Here is a 16,244-nt window from a genome sequence, read left to right as displayed (position 1 = left end):
CCACTGATTATAAAATGCACTGTTATTTTATGTACCTCCAAGAAAGAAAACAAAGGCTTCTAATTATGGTTGATGACACATTTCCTTATCTTTTAGTTCAGAAGTGGTTAAATGTGATCAAAGCACATTTTGGAATGGACTAAAGACTGTCACTGCGTTCTCTTCATAGGACTTTTGTGGGCGTTAAATGACATATTGCTCATAAAGCTCTAGGTGAAGTGCCAGGGATGTAGTAAATTCTCTATAAGTTGATTTTTACCTAGGACCCCTTCCCTAATGATGGATCTGGGGCCTCCTGGAGTTTGATATGGCAGAAGGAACCCCAGAGTTCTGATTTTACTGAACTGGGGCTTTTCTTCTGGATTCTTCTATCTTCTTCTGCCTCTAAGTTTCCCTCATGATAGGGCTCCTGGAGTTGGCACTGATGACAGCACCTGGCCTGGTGGAGGGATGTTCTGACCATTACTTGTTATAGTCAACTCCAGAGGCTTGAACAAACAAGAGATGGAAGGGAAAACTAAGTCTGGGCAGTGATTCAGACCTGCTTTTTTTTTTTAGGTATTTAAAAAAAACCCATGCTGAGCGCGGTGGCTCACCCTGTAATCCCAACACTATGAGAGGACAAGGTGGGTGGCTCATGAGGTTAGGAGATTGAGACCATCCTGGCCAACATGGTGAAACCTTGTCTCTACTAAAATACAAAAAATTAGCCGGGTGTGGTGGCGGGTGCCTGTAGTCCCAGAGGCTGAGGCAGGGGAATCGCTTGAACCCGGGGGGCAGAGGTTGCAGTGAGCCAAGATTGCGCCACTGCACTTCACTTCAGCCTGGCAACAGAGCGAGATTCTAAGAAACAAACAAGCAAACAAACAAAGAAACAAACAAACAAACAAAAACAAACCCAAGAGACTTATAGTTCTCTCGCTCTCCTTATGAGCATGTAAGTTGGAATGCCTTCCTGGGGGACAGTTGGGTGACTGCATTTTAGGATTGAAAATGTGCATATCCTTGCATTTCCAATTGCACTTCTTAGAATTACTTGTGTTAAAACAATTAAGAATGTGCACAAAGATTTAGCTATAAAGATGTTTATCACAGTACCATTTGGGATTTTAAAGAATGTGAAACAATCCAAACGTGAAACCATAAGGAAATGATAATAATGCATTATCTTAATGCAACAATGGCATATGTAACCATTAAGAATGGTGTAAACTATGTGATGACATGGAAGATGCTCTGCAAAATATTGCTTAGCAGCAAAAGAAGATTGCAAAATAATTTATGCAATGTGATTCTATGTATGTGAAATAGTTGTATGGAAACTTGTGTGGGGAAAAAAGATTCAAAGTTATTACATGAAGGTGCTAACATTGATGATCTTTAGGGGTGAGGACTGGGATGATTATTTTTGTGTGTTTTGGTTTTTCTGTTTTCAGCTTTATATTAATAAAAATAATCATTAGTCATAGACTCACAATCAAACGTGCTTTCAAGATGCCTTCTATGAATCATCGTCCTTTATCCTCCTACATACACTTTTTTTTTTTAACACAAAAAGTAGCATTCTCTGCACATAGTTCTATTCCCTGGCTTCTTTTTGCTGCTGCTGCTGTATAGCAGTATTATATCTGGAGCCTATATCAGTACACAAAGAGCTTCTTTCTTCTTTTCTGTGGCTTCATAATACAATATTTCACTTTATGGATAAATTTTACTCCATTTTAGCCAATCTCTTATTGATGAATATTTAAGTTGTTTCCATTTTTTGGTGATGTAAAAATCAATGCCATAATCAAGAAGTTCATACAGAGTATTTGGTCTATATACGAGCTTGCTAATGGGACACTTCTGTCATCCCAGGCTGACTCACTGTTTTCTTTACATAGGATCTCTCAGCAAGGTTGGTCAGTATCCAGTCTCAGAGGTCCCAGTTTCTCATCACCTTCAAGACCATGGAGGAAATCTGGAAGTTCTCCACCTACCTTAATTTAGGTATGATTCAAAGCCAACAGGTAGAGGATGACCTCCCCCACAGTTTAGCCAACTTGTAGGGCTTGACATTAAGGAATTGGTGTGGCTCTGGTAATTAAGAGAAATAGAGACTTAAAAAAGATGATTAACTTTTGAAATATCACAAAATGCCTCAAACTAAATCTAAAGCAAATATTAACTATTATTCTAAAATGCCATATGAAGAAGTTTGCTTTTCTTGTGTCCAGGGAGATCCTTTTTTATTAGTTAACCAGTCAACTGGAAAACAGTTATTGGTCATCTACTAAGTTCAAAGTACTGAAATAGATGTGAACCTGGTGCTAGTGTGTGTGTTTTAAAATATAGGGAATTAATCTTGAGTAAGATCAAAGTAGCTGCTCAACATAGTAAGTAGCAAATTTCCAGATGTGTTATCGCATGTATTTGGAAAAGAGTTAAAGAAAGAAATAGGGAAATTATCTGCTTATAGCATCCTAAGGCTGCAGGGTTTTCTAGAGGATAAGGAAGGACATTGGGATTCAGCATCAGTTCCACTGTGGTGGGAAATGGTTCACCTGCCTTCTCCAGAGAGAACAACTTATAATGGGGAAGTTAAAGAGAAGCCAAACAAAACAAGAGGCTGCCTAATTTGATGGATGTTTTATATCTCTCAGAAAATGCTGGGCTCCATGCCGACATACACAGGGACAGATTTTGTGCAGGGATGGAGGGTCAAGACAACTCATGACTGGAAGACATAGGGTATAACTTCTCCTCTTATGGTCTGGAGATGTGCTCTCCACACTACACAACTCTTTCCTGACAATCAGACATCCTCACTATTCAAACTGTGCTCCATAGACCGGCTGCATTGGCAGCACATGGGATCTGTTAAAAAAAAAAAAAAAAAAAAGGAGAAGCTCAACCCTATCTCAGACCTTCACTAAGCATCTGTAGTTTAATAAGATCCCCACGTGATTTGTGTGCACATTAAAGTTCAAAAGTGCAATTATAGAAGATACATAAGGCCTAGATCAGCACAATGGACAATCAGGATGGAAACAGACAGGCTTTTGCATCTTAGGAAAAAGAAGAAGCCTCAAGAGAAGCAACATGAGTAGTCATGTTTATGGCCATGTTTAAAATACTATGTATAATTACTAGAGTTTTCTAATATACATAGTTTTTAGTCTGTGTTTACCAGAGAGATCTTCTGGGCATTGGAGGAGGGGCAGGGTCAGAGCTGGTGGGTGGAAGCAAATCCGGACTCCTGAAATTCACTGAGGGGGAACCATGTAGCACCTCCTCAGCCACTGCATCATCAGGGGCACAGTAGTTTGAACCTCAGGTCTGGAGAACTTTAAAGGGGCACTAGGAAGCCCCATAGTCAACACTGTAAACTTGGAGACCTCCATGGATATATTAGAAAAAGGCAGTTGGTTTTGGTCATCTCATTATGCATTTATGGAAACCCACAATATGTCGAAATGGCAAATAACATTTAGAAATGACTTGTATTTCCCAATAGATGTTGAGAAGACTCAACTCATTCTAGAAAATGTCTAGTTTTCCCTCTTATGCTGTTTTAATTCCGGTTAAATGGCAGGTTGGGGCTTGTGGTCTGGGAATCAAGCTCAGGAGGGAATTTTCTCACTCTCTTCTGTGCTCAGCTATGTCAGAAATCATTTTGTTCAGAAATCCTGTTGGCTTGACTTCTTAGGCTACGTATCCGTGTGTCTGGAACATCTCCTCTTTGACCACAAGTACTGGCTCAACTGCATATTGGTGGAGGATACGGAGATCCAAGTGTCTGTAGATGATAAACACCTGGAAACAATATTCCTGGGACTCCTGATACAGGAAGGTGAGTGCAGCATAAGGGTAGGGATGGGATCTTATTCAGATATTTGCTACCAGTGGCCCTGAAATAAGCAGGATACAAAGGGAGGGAAAAATCATTGAAACGTGGAATATTCACAAATGAACCCACTTGTTATAATAGTACTTCGAACATTCCTCTCAGTTAAACACTGACATTACATGAACAGCTGTGCTGGTTGGTCTCACTGATTGATATTAGAGCTGCTTGGAGAGTTTTACTAAGATACCCATGTCAGGGCTCCACTTAGGCCCATTAAATCTCTAAAGGTCAGGGCCCAGGCATTGGTATATTTTGGAAAGTTTTCCGCATAAATCTAATGTCTATCCAAAATCGAGAAACACTTTTCCAAACATGTGATAAAATTTGATTGTAAAATAAAGTTGCAAATGTTGCAAAACTTGAAGTTTTTTATGAGATTGAGGAAGGTGATGTTGAGGAACCTCTTGGAGCACCTCTTGATCTGTTTATAGGTGAGAGTCCCATCAAGGTTATCATCTACCAGTTAACAACTATGAGGTGGATAAGCCTGATGACATCACAGACACATGGAAAGAGCCAGATTTGCATATGATGTTTTTGCAAAAAGGATTCTTCTTATGATTGCATTACACAAATATTGCATGAAGGAAAAAATGTAATATCATACTATTATAAAACTTACTGGAGTAATTATATTCACCTAAACTAATTTAATCAATTCCTTTTTGGTTCTAATTTTAATCATGAGGTTGCAACAATAAATGAAATTCTGTTAAATATAAACATATTTTCACAGGTTTTCATCTCTTTTTCAAGATAAAGTCCCAATTAAGCCTTTTTCTCATAGATTATTAGAAATGTCGGTGTCTGTTTTAACTGAATTCCCTCTCAATGGCTTTTTTCTTCCTGGTATCAGCTTTCCTGGGATCATAAGGCCTCTTTTACTGTCTCCCCCATGAAATGTCTACTTTACTTCCAGGAAGAAAAGTACTCCAGCTCTGGATAGAAACATTACTTTGTGTGATAATCCCTTTTCACTTCCTGCTACTCCTTGGAAAACCATTGCTTTTCTCATTATCCACAGGCCACTTCTTCTGCAGAGCCCTGTGCTCTGTGACTCCACCAGCTGAGAAGGAAGGGGAGTGCTTGACACTTTGCAAGAATGAGTTAATCTCAGTGAAGATGGCAGAAGCAGGGTCCGAGTTGGAAGGCGTGTCCTTGGTGACAGGTCAGCGGGGCCTGGTACTGGTGTCAGCCTTGGAGCCTCTGCTTCTCCCTTTCCACCAGTGAGTAGCCATCTGCCTCCTGGGAGCAAGTCCCAGAGCAGACTGAGGTCTGCACAGAACAGAGTAGGCATGCTTTCAGATATGGGCATCCACAGTGTGAAGGAGAGTACAGATTCTGGGTGGCTCTTTATCTTTCTGTCTTTTTCTTTTCTTTTTTAACAATCAAGGTTTGTACAATCTGATGAAATTGGAGACAACTCTAAATTTCAGATGGGCATTGTACTTAGGAGCAAATATACCACGTGACTGCCAATGTAGTGTTTCTCTATGTATGGACTGGGGACCACTTGTCTGGGCCTCCTTAGACTCTCTTGGGGTTGAGTTTAGGAATCTGCATTTTAAATAAACTTCCCAGGAGATGTTTTTCACGCTAAAGTTTAAGAATTCCTGCTGGAGGATATGATAAACTTAAATATACAGATTGACAGTAAACATTACCTCACACCATGGACCTGTATGTGGCTCTGGCAGAAATCTGACAGTTCAAGTGTGAAGGGATTGTTTGTTAGTTATTTAACTGACAAACTACTTTCGGAGTCACAAAATATCCCAGGTTTGCTAACTTCTCACCTTTTCACATGTCCTGGTAAAAAGTAAGTTCTCAATAAACGTTTGCTATCATTTAAATAAGAGAAAAAACAATACTCATCATCATCGTTATTCTGATGGACTGTTCTGTTCCTTGTTGCAATGTTTTGAAATCCGTAGTTGCAAACCCCATATTTTCATTGGCAGGTGGTTCCTAAAGAATTATCCAGGAAGCTGTGGCCTTTCCAGGAAGAGGGATTGGACAGGCTCCTATCAGATGGGTATGGCTGAGTCAAAAACACAGTATTGTTAGGGAGATAATGTTGTGCTGTCTCTCAATTTTATCTGCAGGTTTGGAGTCAGTTGATGTGAATTTCTGTCTTGTCTCTGCTAGGAACTGGATTTAGGGAAGCCAGTTTCTGTCTGTGCACATGGTTTTCCCTGCCTGTGAAATGAGAGGTCTCAATCCAGGGGGCAGCTACAAATGCCTGCAGGTGTGGGCAGGACACACAGATGCTGGGGGCCTGAATGGAAGGTGTTAGGGAATGGCTGCAACAATTAGGGATTTTAAGATACATGAGTGAAAAAAGAGCCTGTTGTGGGCCAAATTAAATGTTTTATGAGCCAAATGCAGCCTGTGGGCTGCCTGTTTCAATCTCTGGTCAAAACATTCTCTAATTTCCCTTGGAGTTTTGTAAAACTAACTTTGAATTTAGGAAGCGTAGAAATGCCTGGCACATAAGTGTACTCAGTAAAAATTTGTTGAATAAATGAATTATACACACACACACACACACAATTTAAATAATCTCTGTATGTGTGTATACACACACGTATCTGTAAGTAGTGTAGATATGTATCTACTGGATAATGAAGTCCAATACTTTTTAGACATCTAGAACTACCTTCTGCTTATCTTCATCCATAGAACACCCCTTCACCCCCCTCCCACATACTCCTACCACAAAGTACAATTTTATAAGTGCTAAACCCAAATAACACAAAAAAAGAAATAGAAGGATTATGGAACCAAGACATCAGATCTAATCAGTTATTGATTATGAACCAGATTTTTGGCTTTCTAAAGCAGTTCAGACTTGTAGTTAGAATGCAAGGCTTTGAAGTCAGTTCTGAGTTCAAATTCTGGCTCCCCAACTTAAAACCAAGGTGGTCTTGGCCAATCCACCTGCCCTATGTTGCAACTTCCTCATTAGCAAAATGATACAATAAAACCGACTTCAATGTTGTTATGAGAACCAAACAAAATGACATCCATAAATCACTCTATACAGTTTCTTATACAATGTAGATATTTAACATGTGGTACATCCCATCAACCCACAGAACAGTGGGAATTTCTGATCTTGAAAACACAATCTAGAAACTTGACCAAAAATGTCAGAAAAAATAGGCTAGTAGCTTTAGCAGAGAAGCTAAAGCAAATATCAAAACTAAGACACATAAAAGCCATTATCTCCACCAGGGCAGGATTAATAGACAGGCTAACCAGCAGTCGGAAGACTTAAGTTCTAGACCCAGTTTTGCCACGCATACAATCCTTAGACAAATCACGTACCCTCTCTCTCCCTCTGTAATCTGGGAAAAGGGGATTCTGATCGTTTCCTTGCCCTTTGAGGCTCTTGGGAAGACCTGAGAAAGTGAATGCAAATTGTACTTTGTAAACTGGACAGAAAAACATTTATCAAAAGGTCATTGCTAGCTCCTAGTTAGGCAATTTATCAGTTTGAGTAATTACCATAGTCAGAAAGGGAGTCTTTTAGATCCTTCTAAGTCATTAGCAGCTTTCTATTCCACCAGTGGTAATGAGGCTAATGTTCACTGAGGGTTGACCAAGTACCAGGTATTGTGCACTGTATCTCTTTGATTCTTTTTAATATTTATAAGCAGCAGGCATTCTTATTATCCCCATTTTACGGTTAGGGAGACTGAGAGTCACAGAGGCCAAAGGAGCTGGAAGGACATGGAAAGCTTCTCTGGTCGAGTGGTTCTCACACACTGGTCTGTGGATTTGTGCTAACCATGACAAAGCGTTTACATGACAGTTGCAAAATCAGACAAACCAGGACAATACAGTGAACTTTCCAGTTTCCCATAAGCTACGTTTATTCGTTTTTAAGGCATATCCATTATCTGAGAATATCTTTTTTTATGTTTGTTAAGACATCTTTTCTTTGGTGAAAGTGGATTGTAGTTCTTTTAAAAATATGTCCTAGATTGGCAAAATGAAAAGCCAATTGTGCTGAGTCATTCCTGCCAATTTTGGGGTGGGGAGGGGAGTGAAATGTTACTGGTCCTTGACATTCTAAAGTCTGAGAACCCCTCATTTTCTATTGCATTGGAAGGTGATGGGAGGCTCATGTGTTCACATCTTCTGTAGCTGGTCCGTGTTATTTTCCACAGGCAGAGGACGCTGTAAGGCCATGAAGAGTTACAAGCCAGAAGAAAAGGATGAACTGAGTTTCTACCAGGGAGAAAGCATTGAGATCATTGGCTTTGTCATACCTGGGCTTCAGTGGTTCATTGGAAAGTCGACGAGTTCAGGACAAGTGGGCTTTGTCCCCACCAGGAACATAGATCCTGATTCTTATTCCCCAATGTGAGTATTGACAATGAGCATGTCCTGGAGCTGGGCTGCCTTTCCCAGGGTTCCCTCCTCTCTTTGAGCAGATTTGCAGTTGAGCTTCGAGGGTGCCCTAGTAACATGGAGCCAGAAAAGCACATTCTGACACCAAGGTTGACACAGAGACTGATTAAAAAAAAAGGAGAGAATGCATCAGTTCAGTTTATTTTAATAGGTGGTCACTGAGGACTTCCTCTGTGCAAGGAGGGAAGCAAAACTCCAAGACAAAGGGCATGCTGTTAAGCATTGAGGGTGTGGTTTTGGTACTTGAATCCTGCTACCCACCCTGTCTAACCACAGGGCCCCTTCAGAGGAAGGGCACACACGGGGAGTAATAGATTGGCAGTGTGCTGATCCCATGTAAGGCTGGAAGGTAGGTCTCATACAGATCTTCACTCCTTCAGCTTTCAAGCTGAATGCCAATGTGTGACTTCAGCGTTGGCTAGGAGGGCAGCGTGCTTCTCTTACTCTTTTCTGCCTTGAACCCGGAAAGGCTGGTTCTGAGGAGCAGACACATTTGCCTGGCCAATCAGGAGAAGGTGGCCAGCCTGCTCCACCCACCCTGTCATGGAAGGACAGAGATATGGGGTATCACCCCATCTTTTTGGAGTGGGCTGCCTACGTGGGGATAGGAAACCGTCGAAAGCCTGGGAGCAGGAAGTACATGGGGAAAGGGAGAGTTGGCTCCTAACATTGACACAACATAACTCCCCACACTGGGAAAATGTGGTAATGTGGTCCAAGAAATGTCTAAGGATCTGAACAGAGACTGAAATTCTTTCTCTTGTGGGAAATAGCCAATGAAGAGAGCAGACCAAGGGGCACAAGCTCCCTGTAAGCCCTGCCCTTCATGGGGAGAAGAGGAGACAGAGGGTTCTTTTCTCCATGTAGAAGAAAGAGGAGACAGGAGGTTATTTTCTCCATGTAAACAGAAGGTTATTTTCTCCATGTGGGAGTTCAAATAACTATAAACAAGGAAGACCACTCACTGAGCTCCTGGAGACGGATGGAGAACTATGGGGACTTGTAAGGAAGAAAAGGATATCAAGAGAACTTCATGAAGAAGGTGACGTGAATTAAGATTTGCACAATGTAAAATATTTCAACAGATGTTGATGGGAAAAGAGGTCATAGGCAGAAAAGTGAGTCAATGCTTGAAGAACGACTCATGTAGTTGGGAGGAAGTTACCAGAAGGGCACTAGGGCAGCAAAGGTGGGTCCATGCTCTGGAAATCTGGGAATGCCTGTGTCAGGGCCCTGTCCTTAACCTGGTGGAGAATGGGGAGCCACTGCATGTCTCTGAGCAAGAGTGACATATTGTGTGACTGGACCTTTTCTCTAGGAAATGAAACCTGGCTTTGGGGTAGGCGTGCATCATCAGGGGGAATCGGGAGGCAGGAGACCAGCGAGAAGCCCAGGGTGGCACTTAGAAAATGGTGAGAATGGAGAGGAGAGGCCACTGCTGAGGACCAGTGGACAGGAAGTCAAAGATTCCAGGAGCTGTACGCATATGGATACCTGTGTTCTTCCTCCAGAGGCTGTCATGTAACTAGTCTGGATGGGGCTGGGCAATGATATTGATAAAAGCTCCCCAGGTGGGGCTGGTGGGCAGCCAAGGTGAGAACATTGCTCTGAGCCACCCCTTCATGTTACCACAGGGGGAACTGAGGACCCCAGAGGTGAATGGGCTGAACCCAAGGCCTTCCCTCTGGAACCTTAGAATCCTGACATTATATCCAGTGAACTCTGGTTAAATGTCCTGGTGATTTTAAATCCTGACATTAAATCCAATACATTCTGGTGAGAAGTCCCAGTGAAAGGGAGAAAGAATAAAGAGAATGGAAAATAGGAATGGGGGAAGAACACTGGAGGATGCCTCCATTTACAGAGCAGAGGAAGAGAGAACGCAGAGAGGAGACAGAGGAGCCACAGAGAGGAAGAAACAAGCTGCGGGGGAGGCGGGGCTGACACCTGTGCTGTCATCAGAGAGGCACAGCAGGGCCAAGTGAAGACAGGCTTTTGGGACTGGCCATTGGGAGGTCTTCCGGAAGCACAATAGCTAAATGACTTACAGAGTTCTGGAGTCAGGCTGCCCAAAAGGCTTTCAAGACCATGTGAGCACAGCTTGTGCCTCCACTGGCTTACCAGCTCTGTGTCTTTGGACACATACATTTCTCTCTCCATGCCTCAGTTTTCTTATCTGTAAAATGTGTAGAATGTTAGCACTTGCCTAACAGGATTGCTGTGACTTTAAATGAGCTAATAATACACACAAATCCCTTAGAATGGTGCCTGGCACAGTGTGTGTGTGTGTGTGCATGATCCACAGACACTTGTTCTTATTGTTGTTTGTGTCATTACCATTGTTGTGGGTGGTGATCTGGAGAGGCAGTTTTAATAGGATATTGGGGACAGGTGTCATTTTCATAACTTATATTTGGACTTCTGGACCTCACGCTAATTTATCTCAAATGACAGTAAGTCAGCACTACTGAATTAATTCAGTCATCACATTTTCACTGGCTTAGCTGTAATGGGTCCTCTCACACTGAAGGGCAGTGTCCCCCGTGCTCTGTGAGGTGGACTACGACATTCTCCTGTGCCTGGTCAGTTGTGGGACCTAATGCACCAGAGGTTGCACATTTGGTACAGAAGGGGAAAATGAGCCAGAAAACAGGGGGGGGTGGCACAAGGAGAAGAGGGGAACCGGCTCCTTGCATATCCCCAAAAGCACTCTCCAGATATCAGAGCTCCTTGAATCACAGCAACCAAAAGATGGGTGTTGAGCTCGGAGGAATGACCCAACTTCACGCAAGTAAGCGGCTGAAGTCTCTGCACGCTGCCTTCCGACTGGCCACTGGGTGTCACTCTTTCTCTATGTTCGTTGGGCGTCAGGGTTCTGAGAAGAAATTCAGCCTTTGCTGAAGTCTCCATCTTCTCCGTGTAGGTTCTCTTTTTGTGCTTGTATATTACTCCCTAAAGGATGTGTGTATACTTACGTGCCTAAATTAAAAAACTAAGTAAGATTGATAAATTAATGTACTCAAAACCAAAAAGAATGTTGGAAAAAAGCTAGTATTTGAGAGTATTACAGTTAGAAAACATTCTTTTGTTACGTCCCCCTCTTTTATTCTTCATATTGCCTGTGTCTTTATAATTCAGTTTCTTGTGGCATCTATTTTTGCTACTGATAATTCTGCCGTTGGTCTCATAGCCATTTCTTTGCATGACGTGTCTACGTGTAATATATTTTATTACATATTGACAGCAGGTTGTCCACTTCTTCTTCATAGAGTATCTATTTTAGTAGCTATTTCAGTGAAGATCTGTGGGTTATAAATACTTTCAGTCCTGAGTCTTGACATGTCTTAAATATATATAATACTTAAAATATATTCTTGAATGATAATTTAGCTAGGTATAGCATAACATCTTCAAAGTTTGCAGGAAAAAGTAACTTTAAATATAAAATTGCAAATCCATGTTGCCAGGGCCTTGTCCATTTTATTAGTCTTTTCAGAGAATCATTTTTTCTTTTGTTGACCATCTTTATTGGTTTTTGTTTTTATAATGATACTTCATTAATGACAACATTTGCCTTGATCATTTTCTTCTACTTTCTTTGTTTTTATTTCATTAATTTATGATGTTATCTTTTATATTTAATTCATTCATTCCATGAAATTGAACTGTCAATAGTAATTAAACCAAGAAAGGAGGCGTAGGAGAAATAGACAACTTCAAAAGACCTGTAAGCATAAAGACATGGACATCATTTTAAAAATGATATTATTTTTATTTATTTTGCTCAGGACTTGGTGGGTTTCTTCAATATGAAGATTCATGTCTTTCTTCAATTCTGGAAAATTTTCAGTCCTTCTTCCTTTGAATATTGCCTCTCTCTCATTCTTTTAGTCTCTCTTCTGGAATTCCTATTAGAGGTATGTTGGACTTATTCTATCCTCATTCTTGCTTAATCAGTTTTTTTATTTTTTTTAATCTTTTTGTCACATCAGGCTAAATTCTGATTGGCTTTCTTGACATAATCTTCAGTTTCACTAATTCTCACCTCCGCTATGACTAAACTTGCTGTTTAACCCACCCACGTAGTTCTTTATTTCTGTGCCTTTATTTTCCATTTTCCAGGATTTGTATTTTGCTATTTTTCATATATAGCTGTTTCTTCTCATAGTGTTCCATCTTTTCATTGTAGCTTCTATTTTTTCTTATTATTTCACCTTTTTAATCACTCTTATAAATTCTTCAGATTATTGTCATTTCTAGTTTTTTTTTAGTGTTAATATAGTTATTTGTGCACTGCTGGCTCTCTTTGTGAATAGTTCATTTTATTGCATGGTTTATATTTTCTGTTACATGAACTAATTTTCAACATTTTAAAAGATGGGCTTTATATGGATCCTGGACTGAAGAAAACCTTGGTTTTGCATTTGCTTCTCCTGGAACCTTAGGGAGTAATGATCCAGGACTGATTTTTTACTGTTAATTCCTGGAACGTGGTAGCAACACCAGGTAGTGGAAATTCAGATCCCACACGTCCCAGTGGCATAAGCCTAGGTGTGGCATAAGCCTAGGTGTTTGATGTTTTCCAGGAACTCAAATAGATGAAAACTGTGTTCTCGGCAGGTAGGAAGAAATTTTCCAATCTGCTCTTTATAGCAGTTGAACCATTTCAGACTGCAGGGAGTGTAATTTGGCTCCCTGCTTTCAGGCAGGTCTGAGTAACATCTCCTGTTCTTGGGGTGGGCATTAGAAGGTCACCCCAGTTCTGAAGGCCAAAGTCCCAGCTGAAACCACCAGGGGCTCTGGGCCATCTGCTCTTACCTGCCAATCTGGGTTTGGTTTTTGCTTTTATTACTGGCTTCCAGTGATTTCCCTTCTTTCTTTAAAGAATATGCTAAAATAGTCATCTTTGTTACATTGTATGCAGGATTTTTCTGTAGATATGGGGGAGAGTGGCTCTTTTAGAGCCCTTCAACTTGCCATATTGCCAAAAGCTTTGCCATGTTCTTCTAACCCAGTTTTCATGTTTGGAAATCTCTAATGCAATTTGTTAAGCTTCTTGGCCTTTCTCTAAATTGTAAATTCTCTAAGTTGTCCTGGAACTCAGGACTTTAGCAGATGCTGTGAGGCAATGCACACAGAGGTAGAAGACCTCAGTTTTAGTTTCAGCTTTACCACTTTCTAGCCATGCAATTCTTAGCATGTCACTGAACCACTCTGAATCCTTTTCTTAATCTACAAACATGGATTTAAAAAACCTGCACCATAAAGTTGTTATCAACAGTAAATGAAATAGTAAATTTAGGAATACATTGTAAAATTTAAGAGATCTGTAAAACTTCGGGATCAACTCATCCCGATTGAATCTGGTTGTAGATTTCAATTACATGCTGTTTTGAGATTAGAAGCTTCCGTGGTATTGGGGACAATCTAATGACCAGCCCAGGGAGATGGGGGCCCGGTAAGTGTGGTGCTATTATTAGTTTTCTCATCACGGGCTTTCAAACTACATTTACCTGAGTTATGGGGACAAATGGTAATGGCTGATTACAGTACCCCCGTCCCATCCCCTCCTTGAATACTACTTTAACTAGAGAAGTTCTTATGTCCTGCTCTACCACTCCCTAACCACTAACTTCATTTTGCTGTGCCTCAGTTTATTCACCTGTAAAAAGGATAAGGGTAGTACCTGTCTTGCATGGCAAATGTGTGGATTAAATAAAACAACAGTATCTGGTTTTTCATATTACTTCCTTCCAAAGTGTTAACTACTATCAACTCCTGGGTTTCCAAGTTAATTTTGTTTTAAAAATGGGTTCTGACATTAAAACATTCTCTTTTTAGAACTAAAAGTGGCCTAAAAAATTGTTCAGATAGATGCAATCCAATAGCTTCTAAGGCACTGCTAGTTTTTAAATTACTCAATTCTGTAACAAATCTCCAGTAAGCAAATTAGGCTTAACAGTTAGTTTACACAACAGCATGAGTATCAAGATCTCTATTGTTTATAATCATTTCTTTCAGCTCCCCTGATCTTCCTTTTACCCACTTCTTTCCCTTAGCGATTCCAATCCTCTTAATGTTGACTAGACTGTTGTTCTATGCCATGGAATCAGACCTTAACAATGGTGAAAGATTCCTCTGACTGTGGTCAGATTTTCTTCATTGTTCCTCTAGATTGTGTCACTTGTCCCTCACTTTTTATTGAAATAACCTAAGGACAAATAAACTTTTTAAATGGTCCCTTTTCAACACTTCCATTTAGGGCAATCAGTTCCTTTTTCTTCCATTAAAAATGGGTACCATGGGGTCTCAAAGAATGGGTAGAGGTTGAGAGAAGGGGCTTTGTTTTTCTTGGGAGATGGGGTTTTAAGAAGAGGGGTATTTTCATCCCCACTTTGACCTACTGGACAACCATACCCCTCAGTTCTCCCAGCGTGATGTGCAATAGCTCTTCTTTTTTGGGGGTATAAATATAGTATGCAACGGTGAGATGAGGAATCCAATTTCATCTACGGGCAGATGGGTCGATGGCTTTTCTGCATCCTCCACTACATCCTAGTGTGGAGAGAAGAGAAGATGGAGTCTGAAGCCTTGCACTAATCTGTCTCTACGTTTTTTGCCCTGATGCAGGAGCAGGAACTTTGCCTTTCTCAGTGATGAGGAGAGATGCTCCCTGTTGGCCCTGGGAAGTGATAAGCAGACTGAGTGTTGCAGCTTCCTCCACACTCTTGCTCGTACTGACATCACATCTGTATACCGGCTCAGTGAGTGTTGGTCCTCAGACACCTTCAAAAGCCTGCGGTCCTCAAGAATAAGATAGTGTCCCTAACCAGAAGTATTCTAATCCTATTCATGAATTTGGGTGGCCATGACCACTATTCTGTTGATGACCTGAATCATATTTGATTAGCAGCATTTCACTTCAGATTTCAGGTAATTCTGGGGTTGCAGGGGAACTATGAGACATGATGAAACCAACTCACCTATATCATGGGTGGTCAGCTGTACTGGGTCTTCCCTCCTAATCTTGGGAAAGGAGAACTTCCTGAGTCCTGGCTGAGATAGCTTCTAGGACTTAAGTAGGCCCCCAGTGACACGGGTGGGGCTGTAAATGTTACCGCTGTAAAAAGGCCTTAAGGGATGATTGCTTGTCTCACATTACACATCGGGAAACAGGCCCCAAAGAATTAGTGCCTGAGCTAGGATGAGCACTGCTAGTCAGAGCAATCCACTTTACCACACTTCCCCCTACACAAAATGACATTGAATTGTTGGATGTGTTAGTCTTGGATGTTTTCTATGTCACAGAATCAGATCTCAACAATTGTGAAAGATTCCTCTGGCAAACTGACTAGTTTTCAGCAGTGTCTGAAGGACCGACTGACTGATTGAATGATATGCATTTCCCTTACTTTGAGAGAGGCCTGCTGCCCTGTGTCAGGGAGTACATTTTCTCATTGATGGTGACCTGAGGAAGAATTTTTGTTTCTCCCATCTCTTTATCGAGGGTGACGTTGTGTCCGCTCCTGTGTAGCCAGATTAGATGATCCATATTTTATGGATACAGCCAGAGATTCTGCTGAAAAGGCCCTCGGGCCATCTCCCAGGAGTAGAGCAGGGAGTTGAGAGCTTTGTCCGTGCATACAGAGCATTTGTGAAAGCACTTGCCTCAGTATCAGCACCCTGCCCTAGCAGAGCTTTCTTGCCACAAGCCACAAGCAGATCACACTGCCTTATGAGGTTGAGCAGGAAGTTAGAGTTGTAAGCACTGCCTAGTAGATGGGAGTCTGATGTCTGAAAATTGAGGTGTCCTGGCAGTGTTCCTTGGGGAGAAGGCCTGGGGGGCAGACTTGGATCATGATTTCTGCCAGCTGTTGGTCTAGTGGTGGGGAGGATGCAAGAGGAGGCCCCAGACAGCACTTGCCTCTCACTC

General features: G+C 41.4%; 1 protein-coding gene across 1 annotated transcript in view; it reads left to right on the top strand.

Annotated features, from left to right (window-relative positions):
* The window catches only part of SH3TC2 (SH3 domain and tetratricopeptide repeats 2), a 62,723-nt gene that overhangs the window by 16,748 nt on the left and 29,731 nt on the right, over positions 1–16,244 (top strand). Inside the window, exons 4-9 of the mRNA XM_033180502.1 lie at positions 1,887–1,992; positions 3,692–3,835; positions 4,917–5,118; positions 5,854–5,927; positions 8,068–8,263; positions 14,942–15,075. Of these exons, the coding sequence (XP_033036393.1) occupies positions 1,887–1,992; positions 3,692–3,835; positions 4,917–5,118; positions 5,854–5,927; positions 8,068–8,263; positions 14,942–15,075 (856 nt within the window). The remainder of the gene's footprint in view (positions 1–1,886; positions 1,993–3,691; positions 3,836–4,916; positions 5,119–5,853; positions 5,928–8,067; positions 8,264–14,941; positions 15,076–16,244) is intronic.

The sequence above is a fragment of the Trachypithecus francoisi genome, unplaced genomic scaffold (assembly GCF_009764315.1).
Source record: "Trachypithecus francoisi isolate TF-2019V2 unplaced genomic scaffold, Tfra_2.0 Lachesis_group2, whole genome shotgun sequence".
In the NCBI taxonomy this organism is placed as follows: Eukaryota; Metazoa; Chordata; class Mammalia; order Primates; family Cercopithecidae; genus Trachypithecus; species Trachypithecus francoisi.
This window is presented reverse-complemented; position numbering and strand designations above follow the sequence as displayed.